Genomic DNA, 20,274 nt, shown 5'->3' with positions numbered 1-20,274 from the left:
GCTATGATGAACGCGTTTATCTATCCGAGAATCAAATATACTAGCGAATTATATGATAATTGTGAAGTTCGAATCTAGAACAGAACAGAATCTAGAACAGAACTAGAACAGAAAATTTTATTGTTCTCATTTAAAACATTAAGGTCAAATGTAACTCTTGAACATTTTTCCTATTTAATGTTTATTGGAAAATGTTTTTATATTAATTTTTTTATATTGCTTTTTTATATAGTTAAAGTGCACATTTTTATGAATGCATACTATGATTAATACAAACACGTAATGCACACCTTTAACTACATAAAAAAAATTAAACGATTTAATAGGATAATACATAAGTGTTTAAAAGAAAAGTTTACGACAATGACACAATTGGTAGACGAACTATTTATTATGCAAAAATGAATTTGGAATGAAAGAGTAATAAATTATTGTTGCCATTAATGTTTTTCTCTGGAATAAACTATTACTTTTTGCATGTTCTAAAGAGAAAACATTGACATTTTACTTAAATTGTTTACATAAGAGAAAAAAAGAGAAAAGAATTGAAACAATTAAGAGTTATTATCGATCGGAATGACGTGTTGAAGTCTTCTCTTCTGATTTTTCAGATTAAGATTATGAGTTCCGAGTCGTGGACCTTGCCTCCGAAGCAAGGTCTGTATGACCCTACCCTCGAACGAGAAGCTTGCGGCGTTGGTTTTATCGTCGCCATTGACGGGAAGAGGTCGCACAAGGTGAGTCGATTTTAAGCTTCGTCTGTCTTTTACGTATAAAGTTCAAAGAACGACCTACGTCTCTCGAGTGTCGCGCGTTTGATCTTTGTAATCTATTATAGGTGTACGTCCATATATTGCGTTGCATCGCATAGAGCATAGAGCAAAAAAGTATAATAAAGATAAGATAAATAGCTAAATGCGGAAAATAAGTAATATAGTTAATAATAAGTAGTATAGTTAATAAATTCAAACAAATGAATTCTTAAATATCGGGAAAAAATTCAGAATTGTTGATAACAAAAATTATTTAGATAATTATGTCTCTATTTTAAAGTTGCAAAAAAAAACTTAAAGGCTTATATAATGTAAGAATTAAGATATCTAAACATTAAAATTGCGCATAACTTTAAAAGAAAGGCGCTGCATCTAAATATGCAGAATAATGATTAGATAAAATGAGAATGTTTATTAATGGAATATCTATAATCTGAGAAAGAAATAAGAGACCTCCATTTATAGATGAATTCGTTGATAATATATGAATATATCAATATAATTACGCGACATTTTTTTCATTGGCGATAAGGATTGGACTGATTTTCTCATATTTATGATCGATTATCTGTGAATTTCAGATCGTTCGAGATGCTCAGATATTGTCGGCGCGAATGAATCATAGAGGGGCATGCGCCTGTGATAATGATACTGGTGACGGTGCTGGTGTGCTTTGCGCAATACCACACGATTATTATGCCAATGAAATTCGGTAAGAGAACTCTCAGCGACATGCTATAAGTATCTTATTTGTCGACGAGATCGAATCTGGTTTCTGAAACCTTTATAACTTCTGATGTACTTGCGAGAGAGATATCCGATTCAATCGCCCAAGCCAAATGTTCCTGTTACATTTAGCGCTATATACTATCTGACTGAACTAAAAGTTTAATTTCAGTTCTGAATTTTCATTATCTAGATCATAATGCTATCGGAAAGAGGATCACATTTTATCCCAATTTTTGCCATTGTATTAGTGTCAATTTAGATATCTTTGCATTTTTTTATTTAAGATTTTTATATCAAATATTCAAAGCTAAAAATATTTTATAAATAATTGATTTCACTTGGAAGGGCAATTATACATAATTTTTATGATTTGTAAATCATTCATAATATTAATCCTTCATTTCAAGTATTTCATTTCTAAATTATTTCTCGTTGAATTTCTCTTAAATCTACAAAACATAGTTCCTGCAGAATTTTTAGATATCACATATTCATTACTTCTTACAATTAGACATTTATATCTATAGCAGATATTCATAGTTTTTCGATTCTTATATTTAAGATCGTTTTAAATACAGTTTTAAGAAATCATAAACCAATTGCATAATCATATTAGTATCTTAAAACATTACTTAAGGTGATCTTGAAATAAGGATTGACTGTGAATACCTATAACCTATCACTACAGTTTTACAGACTTTTAACTTCACAAATCCTTGACACAGTTCTATAAATCTTTCGTCATAAATCTCTGTTTTGTCACTCAGATCTCGAATAAATCTACAGACATTAAGTTTCTCCAATCCACAAATCCTTGTACTAGTTTCAATAAATCTAGAAATTACAGTTTATTAATTTAATAAGATTTTGATAGTTCAAACGTGAATTAGTTAAGTTCATTAAGTTATTTTTCATATACATTACAGCCAACAACAAAAGATCGAACTGCCCGAGTTCGGACAATACGCAACCGGTATCTTGTTCCTTGACAAGAAGACTCATAAAGAAGCAGAAACCGCATTTGAGAAGTTAGCTAAGGAGTGCAATTTAAAAGTACGATATATTGGTATCATTATTTATTGATCGGTTTCAATGATTAAATTATCGCATTGTTTGGCGTGTATTAAATATCTCATATAATCTCGAGATCGTGTAATTCGTAGGTGCTGTGTTGGCGTAATGTCCCCACCGATAGCTCCCAGATTGGTCAAGTGGCGAAGAAATGCGAACCGTACATGCGTCAAGTATTCGTTACTGGCGATCAAGATGCGGAAACACTTAAGCGACAGGTAAATAATTTATCTAATAAATAATTTATCAAATCGCTAAAATTGAGTTGTGCCTGAAGTCAATTAATTTTGGTTAGTGTTTCGTATCTTTAAATTTTAACTTTGTACTATAATTAACTAACATCGAAAAATAATTTATTTTCTACTATTATTACGAAAATATCTGTTGATTGATAATTGATATTTCCATTATTTTCAAACCTTCTCTCAAAAGATTCCCCAAGAATTAGTTATTAATGAATTCATAAAGTTAGGCGCTACATCGTACTTCGAATTAAACAACTTGGCATTAAACAACTTTGCTAATTTATAAAATTAGTATTCGGATTTGTCGTAAGTAACCATGATTTTCAAAATTAATACGCACACAAATCCTTTGATCAATCATAAATTACATGTTTCTTACATTTTCGCGTTCTGTTTATCAGATTTTCGTGCTGAGGAAGAGATCATCGCATTCAATTCCGCGGCCAGAATTGCGATATTACATTTGCTCATTGTCATTGAAAACAGTCGTTTACAAAGGTCAGCTCACCGCTGATCAGTTATGGCTTTATTTCACGGATTTGAAGGTGAGTCCAAGTTATTTTTATCCTAGTTTCTTTTTCCTCAGAAAAGTATCGTTGTTGTCTGGAAATCTTACATGAAATATATTACGTGTGTCATAACAAGAATAATAACGTAATATTAATTTTTACGTAGTATAAATTTTTTTCTTTTATATCAGTCTCCGAAATTCGAAACCTATCTGGCACTGGTACACACACGGTTCTCCACAAACACTTTTCCGAGTTGGGAAAGAGCGCATCCTTTACGGTAAGACTACATAAAAATTCTATAAATATGAAATATAAAAATATGATGAATAATATACTATAAATGATTATTTTTCCATGATCACTTTTCTGAAAAACTAATTCATCTCTTTTAATAGTGAATTCGAAACGAGGAAATATTTGTGTTTTTTAACTTCGTTATTTTTTATAATATAAATAAAAAATTTCTGCGAAGAATTTTAACTAATTTTTTATCATCAGTCATATAGTTATAATCTTTAATATTATTGCTTAAAAATACATGAAAACTGCCATTACTTTTTTTAATCAAACAAAGAAACAAAAAAAAATCGATAAAATAAACTTTATCATAAACTTTAAAAATACGAATGGAAGTGTTTAAAATTTTTTCGAATCGCTTTTTACGATCATTATGAAACTAGAAAAAAACATTACGCTAAAACATTATAAATAAAAAAAGATAAAAACTCTATTTTAAAATCTTATAATAAGGTAACCATATTAATTATCGACTACTTATAATTCTTCTCTTTATCTTGTTTTTTTTGCACATTTCTTTTTCGATATACCAAAGATCCATAATTCGTATTTATTTTATAGGTAACACTGCAAAACAATTCTGTTTTCACAATTCGGTAGTCTTGTATTACAGCGATAAGTAACTTTATCGTAATGTAATCGTAGTTTTCGCAGGTTTCTGTTTCAAAACCACAAATACCAAACATCGATATAACGTGCGATGTTTGTCCATAGCTTGCTTGCTCACAACGGCGAAATTAATACCCTGCGCGGCAATGTGAACTTTATGAAGGCGCGAGAAGGTGTGATGAGCAGTCAAATATACGGCGATCAACTAAAACTGCTCTATCCAGTCGTAGAACCAAATCTCTCTGACTCTGGATCAGCGGACTGTGTGCTCGAGTTCTTGGTGATGGCGGGACAACGTTCTTTGCCCGAGGTAAATTTACATTATGAAATATATGAGAAACGTCTAATATTAAAATATAAAGTATATTGCCTCTTACGGAAAATTGATTCCACATTTTTATAAATCGTTCTCGAAGATAGTTATTTCCAGAAATCATCAGTTTCACAGATTTAAACAGAATTCTAAGAATTTTTTTTTAATCTCTATAAAATTTTTCATAATAATTCTTAGTTTTTGATTTCATAGATCCTTTGTTTTAAAGGATTTTTTTTACTTACTAGAAATACTTTCTTTTTCTACTTTTGCTAAGTATTTCAATTTTTATCGAAAAACAAAAATCTTTACTTCTAAAAAGATCTGAGATACTACTGATCTTGTAAAGGTCTGAGATATACCACTGATCTTTGAATACACAGAATTTTAAACATGGCTGAATGTTCTTCATTCCATCAATTCTCTGAATTGCTGCGCGCATTGCGGTTCTTTAGTTTCGCAGTTTCTTGATTTCAAGAATCTTGGTCTTCGAACAAACACTTGAAACATCGTTACTGAATCCAGGCTGTCATGACAATGGTACCAGAGGCTTGGCAGAATGACTTAACGATGGCCACTGAAAAACGGGACTTCTACCATTGGGCGGCGTGTGCCATGGAACCCTGGGACGGTCCAGCTCTTCTGACCTTCACCGACGGTCGCTACGTCGGTGCTATCTTAGACAGGTAGAAATTTTTTATCTCTTATTACGTCTTGTTTATTACACGTTTTTACGTAGGCTCTACTTCCCTCTCGTTCGTGCTGTTTGGTAATCTTTGCCACATTTTGTATCCATAGATCCATGAATCTGCAACTTCTCGGATCGAAAATGATTCGCAGTTATGCGGATTTCTGGATTTTTGGTTTCACTGACTTTCAACACTTTGATTCCAGTCGCGCTGATGTTATACATATCGCATTTTTTTCAGAATGATGAAGAGAAAATATTATCATTGTTTGTACATTAACGACATAAAATATATTCATCTTACACATTCGTTAAAAACCTTTTAAAATGTACAAACTGAGTAAATGTATTATCAGATTTTAGAACTAAATAAATGCGGCAATAAATTAAATTCTTAACTGTCGACGTATCCACAAAATGTGAAAGATAAATATTTGTTAATTCGCTATCGTATACAGTTCCCGAAAATTATCAGAAAGAATTCCATACAATAAACTTACTGGAAGCTGTGCAGGTAAGCAAGTGAATTCTTTGCAATGAAATAATTCCATACAATAGCGAATTAATATCGCAAGAAGAATTGCAAATATCATTGTAAGTATTTCACAGGCAGAAAAAATATAAAATCTGAAATATTTATTATCTAATTTGAGCAAAAAAATAAGAACAAAAAAATAACAAGATGTTTCATAACGATGAAATTAAAATCCGCGTTGACAGCTAAGAGTAAACTTTAATTAAAAATTACAATCACGCGATTTAATTAATTCTTTGCAGCATTCCTGTTGTAATGCACCAGGTATTTTCTTACTTTTTAATTTTCTGTCATTATTATCTTATTTCGCAATTTTATTAATATAATTGATATGAAAATACTTTTTTGTTGTCTGTCATTGAAAACTTTTCGAAGTACAGCTCCAAAATAAATACAGTGAGAAAAGCAAAGAATTGAATTGAAGTAAAATTCAAAGTGTTGAAAGAATTCTATTGAAAAAGAAATGAGCCGAACGAAAGGACTTTGCGGTGTCGTTTGTTAGGGGAGCCGCGAAGAAAGAATGCTAGGCTACGTGAGCGTATTGCCTACGCTTTGCAAGACTCATTCAGCAGGATTAACGGTGCTCACAAAATACATGAGAACGGTGCACACGTAGAGATATACTCGGGTACAGGTAAACATGGATTTCTAAGGCAAAGGGAAGTCGTGCAATCGAATGGGGGACAAATAAAAACACCCTTCATCCCATAAATCCAGTTTTTTTTTTCTACTATAAAGATTACACGGAATAAAACGTAAATAAAAATATTCTTTAGAGAAAATAGAAATTTCTTTATAAGGATATTTTTACAAAAATTACATTAGAAAAGTTATTAAAGGTTTACATTAACAAGCAACAATCGTGAAAGAAAAAATTAATGTAACAGTGTCCATTAATTGATTGTCCTAGGATATTTTAGAATTGAAAGTAACATTACAAATAGAGATTTCAAAATTTTAAAATTGATTACCATTATTTATTTACGAAAATTTTAAATAATTGTTTTTTAAAACATTTTAGTTTTCTTCTTATACTTAGCAATTAAACAAATTTCTGTTTTAATAATATTAATTTAATAATTTAATAATTTCTTTTTTTATTTTATTTCAAAGTTTATCAATATTTTAATAATGAAGGTTGCTATTTAAATTGTTTTTTTAATATATTCACAGTTAACTTATAGCATCTTGCAAAACATGAAATTATTTTTAAATATAAAATAAAAATATGAAGAATATTTATTTAGATTGAAAATAATCACTTGAACATAAAAAGGATGATATGTCACACAAAAGAGTATAGAAACAAATAAATAGAAAAAAAAAAGAAAATACGTCAGAAAAATTTCGCACGACTTCCCTTTGCCCTGCCTTGCTCTGTACAGCCGAAGTGAGAATCGATGTTTACGATTTACTAAGTGTCCATCGTTGTCCCAACGTGCTGTTAACGCAGGTAAATAGGGCCTAGACCAAGAGACTGAGAGAGCGAGAAAAAGAAAGATGATATAGAGCGAAAGAGAGAGTATAACGCGAGTAAGCCAGCAGGAAGGCAGGCAAGCGAACGAACGAACAGCAATGTAGTTCACTCAGCTGATACCTAGCGCGAGACACAGAGGTGTGAAATACAAAAGACCTTTTTGAATTTTTGTTTGGCAGAAACGGCCTGCGCCCATCGCGCTTCTACGTCACTAAGGATAACATGATGGTGATGGCGTCCGAAGTGGGCGTCTATGATACTCCGCCCAGCAATGTAGTCCTGAAGGTAAACGAAGGAAATATGCGCATCCCAAGCACCAGCCGGTCCCACAGGAGTGTCTCTCACTCTGTCTGAGGCGGAGACAGCTAGCTCGCAGTGATTTATGATTTACCGACGAATCAACCCCCGTATGCTCAATCTTTTTCCCCCAGCCCTCTTTCTCTCATCTCCGCGCCTATTCTCTACATTTCTCCCCGAAATACAGCAATTTCAGCTAGTGGAAGAGCAACCAAGGAGACCCTCGCGTCTGCCCAGGGAAGTTTGGACCCTTTTCTCTCTGGCCAACAATCTCTCTACGGAAGCGACGAAAGAGCCTGCTCGCATTACAATTGTATAAAAACAATGCTTGCGCGTTTAATCGCGCGATAAGCCGCCTTGGATTTTTTTAATGTCACTTGAAAGTTTTGTTGTCCGAGAGCAACTTTCGTCGGCATTGTTTAATGGCCGGTAATATTGATCGTCACGAGTGAATTTGTACTCAATTTTCGTAAATACTCTTCAACAAAGTGACTCGCGTGTCAACGAAACTCTTAAGTGCATATCTAGCTTCGATAACGCGTCTTCTCGCCATCATTCTCGACGGTTCTCATTTGTCTCGTCGATTAATTATTATTATGTCACAAAACTCGCTTTGTTGGCCTCCTGCTGATTTCTTACTAGAAGAGAAGGAAGAGGAGGTGGCGATACGGCAGAACTCTCTTTATTAGAAAATCAAGAAAGTGAAATTTCGAAAACAATAAAATTCTAAGGGCAGCATTGGAAGAAAACAGCTTGTTGATTCCACGGGATAATGGTTTTTGCAGATTTATGGCTTGATAATTGCATGCTTACGCAAATTTTAAGTTCCAGAGGTCTTTGGTTATACAAATCGTTGATCATGTACGTCCTTGGTTACATATGTTGCGTCCTCGGCCAGGTTCTTAAATCTGTGGGCGTCTTCGTTCTGGGATGCAAGCACCATCATGCGATTTGTTTACTACATAAATCACTTTTTTTCTCATCATATTTCATCTATGTCTAACAAATACATTACTCATTACATTTTGGCATCTCTGCCGGAAGCAACAAGCGTATCGTCTTCATAAATAGGAAATACTTACGTCTTATTGAGCGCATCGAAACAGATGCTTGTGTATAAATAATCCAATAAACAGAGTTCTACCGTGCGGACAAGAATAAAGCAATTTACGCTCGTCGAATGATTTTGTGCGAATTCTATAGATCTCAAATCTTGCCAAAACAATGTAATGTACTGGCACTCTGCCTTTACACTGGTCGATGATCATCAATACCAACCATTGAGACGATCATCACTGACTTCATCCAGGATTCGGTAATCCTCAAATGTATATTTTATGCATTTTCTTTCATTCCTCTGATAAAGCTGCAGAAATGTCACATTCGAGGATTAAAGGTAAATCGATATTCAAAGAGTCGGTAAGGGCAGATTGTCATCAATCGATCCGCAATACCTATTCACTGTATGTTAGTATACATGTATAATAGCTAATCACATATATCGTATTTTATTTATTTTTTAATCATGTATCATGTATGATGTATAATTTGTCATCTAGGGACTAGGTTTGTATAGAGCTGTAGGACCGTCATCCAGTGCTGTCATATGAATGTCGATCATCGACGTGTCGAACCCGTTCTATGGCGATTATTGGTGTACTCTTTTATTTGCAGAGTCGCTTGAAGCCTGGCCGGATGCTTCTCGTTGATACCGAAGAGAAGAGGATCATACAGGACGTCGAACTGAAGTTGCAAATCGCTCGAAGAAGGCCTCATTCCAAATGGCTCAAGGAACAGGTAGCTAAATGTGCTTTTCGTCAATCGAGAACAATTCACGAACAATTGTTATATTGTCGTGATTAAATTTTACTTTGAAAATATAAGGTCGAATTTTAAATCCTATTTAAATTCTATTTAAAAAAATGATTGTCCGAGATAAAAGTCAAGAAGTTTTTTATAATCTGGTTTTTTCTCACGACCTTTTCTATTATAGTGAAGACACCAATTATAAAGCACTCTGTACATAGTTTATTTATGTTTTACACATAAGTTATATTAAAATTAATTATATAAAAATTAAATTAATTGTGCTTGCATGAAAAATAATGTCACATATCATGGCTGTAGCCTATAGCTCGAAAATTAAATAACTCTTCGCTTTTCTCTTTGTTATTAATTAACACACCTAATTAATTAATACATTAAAGTCATTATTCTTCGTGTCAATATTCTTCGTGAAATATTTAACTCGGTAATTTCCTTGGCTTTAATGAAAATTGCATTAACATAATCGCATAAAAATTGACATTGAAATCATCACAAGAAAAATATCTAATGCAAAATTAACTTTTTTTGCACTGCTGTACATGCTGTTATCATCATATATGCAGAGGGTGAGTCGTTCTCATATCGTTATAAGTATGTTGATTTCTTTCAGTATGATGTACAGTTGGAGGTAGCAATATAATAAAGAAATACAAATTAATATATATAGTAGGTAGTAATATAATAGCGAAATATTATAAATGTGTGTGTAAGTAGAAATGTCTCTGAAAAAATCTCAGATAATTATATTATTGGAAAATCACTGAACCTGTTAACTTTATCTCTTCCTATTTTTATTATTATCTAATTTATTAATTATTCAATTGTTAATAGAACTCTCGGTTTAATATCTGCTTGTGCTCGATCATAGAAACTCTGAAAACAATTCAATTGCAGTACCAATTTTACTCTTTAGCTTCATTCTTGCGACGCTCATAATTTTAGTATCTAGTAGTTGGTGATGCTTTTTTGAACGCAGATTACTATGGATGAATTGCGTGCCGCACATGTTTACAATAGCAATGCAGGGGACATAATCGAAAATAGTCTATCTGTCGAAAAAAAGAACGCTATCAACGGCGTAAATGAGATTTCGGCCGTGAATAAAGTTTGGAGCGGCGACAAACGGCTCTCTCTTTATGGTTATACTCTGGAGACTATCAATTTACTACTTCTACCTATGGTGCAAACTAAGTGCGTATATCAATAATTTTTTTCCTATCAATATATATTCCTAATTACAGTATATGTTCAATATTTCATATAGAATAATAAATGAGTATAAATACTAAAAAATTTTAAATACTTTAAATAAATTCAAAGACTTGTCCATAGATCTATTATAAATTTAATGTATCATCATTAAACAATACTCCGACACTATTTCCAATATTCAAAATATCTTTTTTTCCTTTAATAGAGTTGAGATTTCGATTATTTTATTGTATATGTATATAATACTATTATCTAATATTAAATTAATACGAAAAATTATAATGCATTATAATTTTTTAATGTATTATAATTTTTTCGTAAATAATGATATTTTTATTAATAAATATTAACGAAAAATAAAAATTTTCTTTCAGGAAAGAAGCGTTAGGATCTATGGGTAATGACGCTCCCTTAGCGTGTTTATCGGAATTTCAACCGTTATTATACGAATACTTTAAGCAATTATTTGCGCAGGTACACAAAAAAATGGAAAAAATTATAAAAATTAATTTAGCAACTAAATACAATCCAACATATTTTATGTATGTGTTAACGCAACTTCAAATTATAATTTCTATCTAGGTAACAAATCCACCGATCGATCCATTCCGTGAAAAGATCGTAATGTCGATGCTCTGCCCAATTGGGCCTGAGAGTAACATTCTGGAGCCGAACGAACTGCAAGTACATCGTCTATTCTTGCCTCAACCGATATTGTCTTTAAGTGATCTTGAGGTTCTCAAGTACACGACTCATCGTAATTGGAGAACAAAAGTGATCGATATAACTTACCCTCTTGAAGATGGGCCTGGTGGTTTGTTGAAGACGCTGGATCGCGTTAATAATGAGGCTAATGCGGCTGCTAGGGATGGTTATCAATTGCTCGTGTTGTCTGATCGACGAAGTGGTCCAACAAGGTAAGTCCAATCTGTGAATAAAAATATTAATACATTCCAAACTGAAAGAAATGAAACTAGAATTTGTTGATTTTAGGATTCCGGTAAGTAGCCTATTGGCATTAGGTGCTGTTCATCATCATTTGATCGAAGAGAGACAGCGAATGAAAGTCGGTCTCATATTGGAAACCGCCGAGGCTCGAGAGGTGCATCATATTTGTGTGTTACTTGGATACGGAGCAGATGCTATATGTCCTTACTTAGTATTTGAGATGGCAAAAAACCTAAGAGCAGATCACGTTTTCGATGAAACCTTTACCGACGATATTATTTATAAGGTAAGCCTCGCAAAAATATTATTTAGAAATGTTAATGATAAAAAAAGTATTTTGTATGAATATGAAAAATAAATATATATAAAAATTGTCTAATGATCGTTTAAATTCCGCAGAATTACGCAGATGCTATGGAACGAGGAATCGCGAAAGTGATGGCCAAGATGGGAATCTCGACTTTACAATCTTACAAAGGAGCGCAGATATTCGAAGCAGTTGGATTGGCCGACGAAGTCATCGATAAATGCTTTAAGGTATTTTTTTTCACAATTCCTAATATATAATAGTAAGAGTTTATATTTAAAAAATATATATATATATTTATTTATTCATATACTTTATTATTAAAAATAGTTTTGAGTAATTAAATAATATATATAGTTATCAAATTTTGTAATTTTTAAAAATATTTGTGATTACAAAATAAGTAATTTTTTTTCAAGTAATATCGTTTAGTTCTTCAGATGCATATGATTAAAATAGGATCCAATTAATGATCATAATGATTTGAATTCATGAATGATGCATCTTATTGTCAATTAAAAATTTAATTTATTACATTTAATTTATTACATTACATAGTAAAAATAATATTTTTGTTAATTGCAAACCGACTTGAATTTTTCAGGGTACTCATTCTCGTATTGGTGGTGTGACATTCGATATTTTGGGCAAAGAAGCGTTCCAGCGACATCAAATAACGTACTGGGACAAACCGATGGATTTGCTGGTCATTCGCAATCCAGGAATTTATCATTGGCGATCCGGCGGCGAGAAACATATTAATGATCCTGCTAGCATCGCTAGTTTACAGGTAACAAAGACTAAAAACTAAAATATCGACAATTTACATCTACTACAAAAAACATAATTATGCACAAAATCCTTATTCTGAAAAAATATATAAATGTGTAAAATAGAGATAAGGTAATATAATTTCAAACATGATATAATTGTGAATGAAATAAGATTCGAATTCAATTTTCAAGTCTGTTTTTGTCCTGATACCGTTCAATATTCTTCACACAATGAGATTAGGATTACCAAACTTGAACCTTGAAATTGGATTCAAATCTTATTTCGTTTCGAATTATATGATGTTCAAAATCGTATCACTTTATCCTATATTTTTCTTTTACAATCATTTTTCTTTCATCAGGAATATGTTGTCTCCAAAAACAACTCTGCTTATGAGAATTATCGCAAAACTACGATGGAAGTAGTAAAAGCTTGCACTTTGCGTGGCCAACTTCAACTGAAAAAGTCGCGCGATCCGATTCCCATTACGGACGTGGAATCGGCATCAGAAATTGTGAAACGCTTCGCGACCGGCGCGATGAGTTTTGGTAGTATCTCCATGGAATCTCATACTACCCTGGCAATTGCTATGAATCGCATCGGCGGCAAGTCGAACACCGGCGAAGGTGGTGAAAACGCAGACAGGTATAATAAAGAAGAAAATAAGATGAGGAATTTAATAATCTAAAAATTTTCATGTCTTGATCTCTTCTAATGATTTTGAAGACTCTATCATTATTGCAATTGATTAATATGAACATAATATTGATATATAATAAATTTATAACTGTTTATCCTTATCCAACAGGTATCTGAATCAAGACCCGGAATTTAGCAAGCGTTCGTCTATCAAGCAAGTAGCAAGTGGACGCTTTGGCGTTACTGCCAGTTACCTGGCAAATGCAGACGACTTGCAGATCAAGATGGCACAAGGCGCGAAACCCGGTGAGGGCGGCGAGCTTCCTGGTTATAAAGTCACCGCAGAAATTGCTGCCACTAGGCATTCGGTACCCGGAGTCGGTTTGATCTCGCCGCCACCACATCATGACATCTATTCGATCGAAGACTTGGCCGAGTTAATTTATGATCTTAAGTGCGCCAATCCAAACGCCCGTATTTCTGTCAAACTCGTATCTGAAGTCGGAGTGGGTGTCGTCGCTGCTGGCGTCGCCAAGGGTAAAGCCGAACACGTGGTGATATCTGGCCACGACGGCGGCACTGGCGCCAGCAGCTGGACCGGCATCAAGTCCGCCGGATTGCCCTGGGAATTAGGCATTGCCGAGACGCATCAGGTGCTGACCCTAAACAATCTGAGGTCGCGCATGATTGTGCAGGCGGATGGCCAACTGCGTACAGGTTTCGACATCGTGGTGGCTGCGCTGCTTGGTGCAGACGAATTCGGTTTCAGCACCGCTCCATTGATCGCAATGGGCTGCACAATGATGAGAAAATGCCACTTGAACACTTGCCCAGTGGGCATCGCCACGCAAGATCCAATATTGCGAAAGAAATTCGAGGGCAAGCCAGAACATGTGATTAATTTCTTCTTCGCATTGGCTGAAGAAGTAAGAATGATTTAGGCGTTGTCTTAACGCCATCGTCTTTTCTCATTTTCACTATTATTTTCATGTTCTTTCATTATTCTTCTAGATATATTTTATTCCCAAAATGATTATTAAACCAGAGTATTAACAGTAGAATATTAAATAATTATATTTTTATGTTAAAGTTCAAAAATCTTAATATATAAATGTAATAAATAATATAAATTAAATATAATTACAACACAATTTACACACATTACAATACATTACAATACATTAAATTTTTATAAATATGAAGTATTATTTTAACGTACGTATTAAATTATTTCTATTAATTTCCTTGTTTTTGCAGGTACGTTCGCATATGGCGAACTTGGGCATCCGCAAATTTCAAGATCTAATTGGACGCACAGATCTTCTTAAAGTACGTGATGATATCTCTGTTGAGAAAGCTAAGACTCTGAATCTTAGCAACGTTCTGCGAAGCGCACTGGATTTACGACCTGGCGTGAATATCAAGGGTGGCACTGTAAAACAAGATTTCCAGCTGGAGAACAGACTTGACAATAAATTAATTGAACTAGCCGAGCCTGTTTTGAACGGGATACACAATCGAGTCAATATCGAAATGAACATCAACAACGAATGTAGGGCATTCGGTTCGACACTGAGTTATCATATAGCTAAGTACGCAATATTTTAAAAAATTCTTTTATACGTAGAAAAAAATCGATAAAGCAAAATTGATACATCATTTTTATCAATGATTTTAGCTTTCTTAATTTTATTTATTTTACAATTATTTTGTAGACGATTTGGAGAAGCTGGATTGCCCGAGCATAGCATTAATATCAAGATGAAAGGCTCTGCGGGTCAAAGTTTCTGCGCTTTTATGACAAAGGGTATTCATGTTACTCTCGAAGGCGATGCTAACGATTATGTCGGCAAAGTAAGTACAAGTTTCTCAGAGTGCGGACACACTAATCATTTTATTGGGCTACAGAAAAAAAACGCCAATCCATTCATACGAAACTACTTTGTGATGCTACAAAAAAAGGCGATTTGTTTACAAGAAGCCTAAGAAACATTTCTCTCTCATGCCACAAAATGATCTTGACTGATCGATGTATTTTTCTATTGCGCAACGAAGTGATCCATGTCTTTGAACTTTTGAATTTTTAACACAAATAATTTATACATAATTTTATATTGATTCATTCAATTTTATATTCATCATATTAAATATCAAAATATTAAAATTTTAATTATTTTTAGCTTGCTCTTTTGCACAGAAGAAACGAATAATTTTATTTGCAGGGTCTCTGCGGAGGTGAAATCGTCATATATCCGCCAAAAGATTCAGAATTCAACTCGGAGGCGAATGTAATCGTCGGAAATGTTTGTCTTTACGGAGCTACTTCCGGAAAGGCCTATTTCCGTGGTATCGCTGCTGAGAGATTCAGTGTACGTAATAGTGGAGCGATTGTCGTAGTGGAGGGTGTGGGTGATCACGGTTGCGAGTATATGACTGGCGGTTGCGCTTTGATTTTGGGTCTTACCGGCAGAAATTTCGCGGCTGGAATGTCCGGTGGAATCGCATATGTTTTGGACGTCGATGGTTCTTTTAAGAGTAAGTGCAATCCCGAAATGGTGGAGTTACTACCGCTCAACAAACCAGAAGAAATCGCCTATGTGAAACAACTATTGGAGGAATTCATAGAAAAGACCGGCTCATTGATCGCACAAGACTTGCTCGCCACATGGCCAGAACCGACCACAAGATTCGTCAAGGTCTTCCCTTATGAGTATCAGCGGGCCCTCAAACAGCTGGAAGAGGAAAAACAACAAATTCCCAATATCATTAACGGTAATGCGCAAATAACAAACGGAAAGGTCAAAGATATAGAAGATTCAATAGAAGACGCGGAGATGGCACAGCGAAAGTTGGACAAAATCAAGGGCTTCATGAAGTATTCAAGACAGAAGATCATGTACAGACCTGCTGAGAAACGTATAAATGACTGGGATGAGATATATAACTTCCAGGGTGTCAGAAAGACTCTGCGAGTACAAGCTGCTAGATGCATGGAGTGTGGTGTTCCATTTTGTCAGAGCAGTCATGGTTGCCCATTGGGCAACATCATTCCTAAGTGGAACGATCTCGTATTCCACCAAAACTGGAAGGAGGCCTTGAATCAACTATTGCAAACTAATAATTTCCCTGGTGAGTCAATTTATGAAAATATTTTTGCTAAATACAAATTTTCCCTCACTTTGTGATAAATTCCCCTTCCATTAACAAACTTGATTTTACTTTTTGCATATAATAATTTTATTTTTGTATATAATTTCTATTGCATTTAATATTATTTAATAGGAGTAATCAATTATTTTTTTCAATCTAATAACAGATATCATCTTTTTACTGATTTTTTTTAATCGGTTAACTATGTGATGATCTGTATCTAATCCTTTGAAATTAAATAATCTAGAGTTTACTGGAAGAGTCTGCCCCGCACCTTGCGAGGGTGCATGCGTTCTAGGAATTTCCGAACCACCTGTGACAATCAAGAATATTGAGTGCGCCATAATTGATCATGCGTTCGAACAAGGTTGGGTCGTACCTCATCCACCAACAAGAAGAACCGGACGATTAATTGCTGTAATCGGATCTGGTCCGGCGGGATTGGCAGCCGCCCATCAATTGAATAAAGCGGGTCATACAGTGACTGTATTTGAAAGAAATGACAGAATCGGTGGATTGTTGCAATATGGTATACCGACGATGAAGTTGTCTAAACAGGTTGTACAAAGAAGAGTCTCTTTGCTCGCCGCTGAAGGAATCATCTTCAGAACGAATGTCGATGTAGGAAAGAACATTACAATGCAGGTAAATGAGCGCATTTGACAATTTTTTACAATATTATGTGTATAATCATAAGTATAATATAAACCGGAATAACAATTTTGCTAAAGTATCTAAAAATAATAAATAATTAGATACAGAAAATAATGTTAGATCATTAAAATAATAATGTAGGATGCTCAAACTGATTGCTAAAAGTCAAAACTTTTTGTAGTATGATTTTGATAATCCAATAAAATTATTTTCAGATTTGTATCTAGCTAAATTTTTAGACTTCAACAAAATTGTTCTTTCCATGTAACAGAAAAAAATTGATAATATTTTTGCTTATATTTGATATATTTGCTATATAAAAAAATTAGTTAGCGTTGTTTTATTTTTGTTTATATTTGCACAGATATCATATGATAAATTCATCATATGATAAATTATTTTCTCATTTCTATAATGTTTATATATTCCCATAGATTTCCTACTTATACTTATCTTCAAAATTTATTTCTATAATTATTTATTTATATAATAATTTTCTGATACTCATGCATATGTATATTATTGCAGGAACTTCAGGAACAATACGACGCAATTATGTTATGTACAGGCGCGACATGGCCTCGTGATTTGCCGATTCCAGGTAGACAGTTGGAGGGAATACATTTTGCAGTAAGTTTTCTAGAGCACTGGCAAAAGAAACAAATGGGTAACGCAGCACCCTTAGATATGCGGCTAATAGCCAAAGACAAGAACGTTATCATCATCGGAGGCGGGGACACTGGCTGCGATTGTATAGCAACCTCACTACGTCAGGGTGCAAAGTCAATTATAACTTTTGAAATCTTGCCCGAACCACCAGTCCAGAGGGGCAAAGATAACCCGTGGCCTCAATTTCCGCGAGTGTTCAAAGTCGATTATGGTCACGAGGAGGTATCCCTGAAATTCGGCCGAGATCCGCGCAGATACAGTACAGTGAGCAAGGAATTCTTGGATGACGGAAAGGGTAACGTGAGTGGCATCAGGACGGCGACCGTAGAGTGGCGGAAAGACGAGAATGGTCGATGGAAAATGGAAGAAGTACCAAATTCAGAGAAAGTGTACAAATGCGACCTAGTATTGCTCGCAATGGGTTTCCTTGGACCCGAGAAGTACATCGCTACGGAAGTGAACACCGAATTGGATGAAAGAGGAAACTATAAGACTCCAGTCGGAAAATATTGTACTAGTTTACCCAAAATATATGCGGCAGGCGGTTAGTAATATATATAATATTATTACATCAGATATATTATATAAAAAAATTTTTTGTTTTTTTAATCTATTATTTATCAACCAAAAAATTATTATCCATATCTTGCATCGTACTTAGTATCGATTATAATTTAAAAAAATCTTATAATTTTATTTAGTTATATTAATCCTCAAAATGTCCACAAAAGATTAGCGTAACCTCCTGATTTTCATAGTTCAGATGTTTTTTTCCAATCCCTTCTCACTTATTGCAAAATATCTTTTGTGCTACAACATTTTAGACTTTTTAACTCAAAAATTCTTTTTTTTTTTTCAGTTTTCAAACGATAAATTAAAAAAAATTAGTTAAAATTAGTTAAAATTAGTTAAAATTGATGCACTACAATCTGAAATATAAGCAAAAGAAAATGCTGGGTTACAAATACCCAATTTTAATGTTTAATTTATAACTTTAATTTATACCTTGTACTTCACACAAATTTTTTATTATAAAAATTATTGCATCAATCAAAATTGTTAGTATTATAATCTTCATATTAATTGTCTAAATTGATTTAATAATTGTGACTTATAAAGGCGTGAATATTATATATGTTATATTTTATATATATATTGTTATATGTATTTTTGTAAAATAGATTGCAGACGTGGACAGTCTCTAGTAGTGTGGGCAATCGCAGAAGGTAGATTGGCTGCAAAGGAAGTTGATTTAGCCTTGATGGGAGAAACCGGCCTTCCCGGAAGCGGTGGTGTCATAATCGGCGTTAGTGCTTAAGGACCTTCACGATGGATGTTGGTCTTCCAATTAAAACAAGAAAAGATCCACCGTGTACGCGTACCGCGAGGAAAGAGTCATATCGACTATTAGAAGGCAAAGGAAGAGTCCTTGGAGATCCAAGGATGCGAAAAGTGCTCCAGGATCCGAGAGTGCTCCAGGATCCAAGGATTCGAAAGTTTCACGAATCCAAGAGAGATATAAGCCTAGAATTGTAGGGTTCAGAAAGAATCTGAAAGGATGTAAACATTCGGAAATCCGCGAATTCAAACTATCAATAATGATTCATAGCTCCTAGAATATGGAGATCAAAGAATTGTCCTAGGACTAAATGCTTTTAAAATTTAAAGAATTGAACATCTAAAGATCTTGAGAACCTAAAGATGAGAAAATTCGTATGTTCGAATTTTATGTAACATCTACAAATTAGATGTTAAGGTTCAAGAGTTCGAATATTCTAACAACGAGAATATTAAAAAAGCAAATTTCGGCTTGCACAAATATAAAAATTGAAGAATTCGAAGAATGAAAAATTTCAAAATATGAAGAAATAAAGGATTATATTGATATATATGGCATCAACATTACAACATTACAAGAATTCAAGAATCTTTCAAAAAATTTTAAGAAACAAAAATTTAAAAATATGACAACTGTATCCAAAAAATTGAAAAATTTTTTAAACATACCTAACTTTATGTGATAAAAATCTAATAATTTCAGATATAACTGCAAGTAATTTGCAGATGTAACAGTTCTAAAGATTAAAAAATTTAACATTAGTCAAATGGAAAATAAGAAATCTAAGAAATTTTAGAAACTTTAAATCACAAATCTACAATTATTGCACATTCAAAAAATCTGTTATATTTATGCTACGACAAACTGGCAATTTCAGGAATTAAAGAGCATGAAATTCGAGTATTTGCAAATCAATTAGTGATAAGCAAGCGATTAGAAGCATTCGAGGATTTAAGGATTGAATGATTCTCAAACCTCGATCTAAGGATGTGATAATCAAGTAAGAAACGAGAAACAAAGTAAGATAATTTTTGCGGCGCGAATTTCTCCGGATAACGGGAAATAAATGTAATTTCTTCATAACGTAGTGGAATCGTCTAAGCATCTCGTTCGTCCAATTAGAATTAATCACACATGAGAGAATTAGAGCTTTGAGTATACGGAAAGATACTGAAGTGAGCTGATAGCAGGATCTGACATAACTACACA

The 20,274-nt window shown here is 33.6% G+C and overlaps 1 protein-coding gene across 1 annotated transcript; it reads left to right on the top strand.

Annotated features, from left to right (window-relative positions):
* Positions 1 to 620: 620 nt before the first annotated feature.
* Positions 621 to 19,044, top strand: LOC105627138 (putative glutamate synthase [NADPH]). The gene is made up of 24 exons (XM_012208424.1): positions 621 to 737; positions 1,355 to 1,485; positions 2,429 to 2,555; positions 2,666 to 2,791; positions 3,220 to 3,363; positions 3,519 to 3,607; positions 4,342 to 4,546; positions 5,075 to 5,235; positions 7,429 to 7,534; positions 9,221 to 9,346; positions 10,350 to 10,564; positions 10,960 to 11,059; positions 11,168 to 11,502; positions 11,579 to 11,819; positions 11,933 to 12,070; positions 12,445 to 12,630; positions 12,976 to 13,259; positions 13,423 to 14,179; positions 14,511 to 14,845; positions 14,969 to 15,107; positions 15,476 to 16,382; positions 16,651 to 17,048; positions 17,586 to 18,270; positions 18,908 to 19,044. Exons 1-24 carry the CDS (start codon positions 621 to 623, stop codon positions 19,042 to 19,044), a joined length of 6,189 nt encoding a protein of 2,062 aa, XP_012063814.1.
* Positions 19,045 to 20,274: the final 1,230 nt, after the last annotated feature.

This window comes from Atta cephalotes (assembly GCF_000143395.1).
Source record: "Atta cephalotes unplaced genomic scaffold scaffold00008, whole genome shotgun sequence".
Classification (NCBI taxonomy): domain Eukaryota; kingdom Metazoa; phylum Arthropoda; class Insecta; order Hymenoptera; family Formicidae; genus Atta; species Atta cephalotes.
The sequence above is the reverse complement of the archived record's forward strand: the minus strand, read 5'-3'. Positions and strand labels throughout refer to the sequence as shown.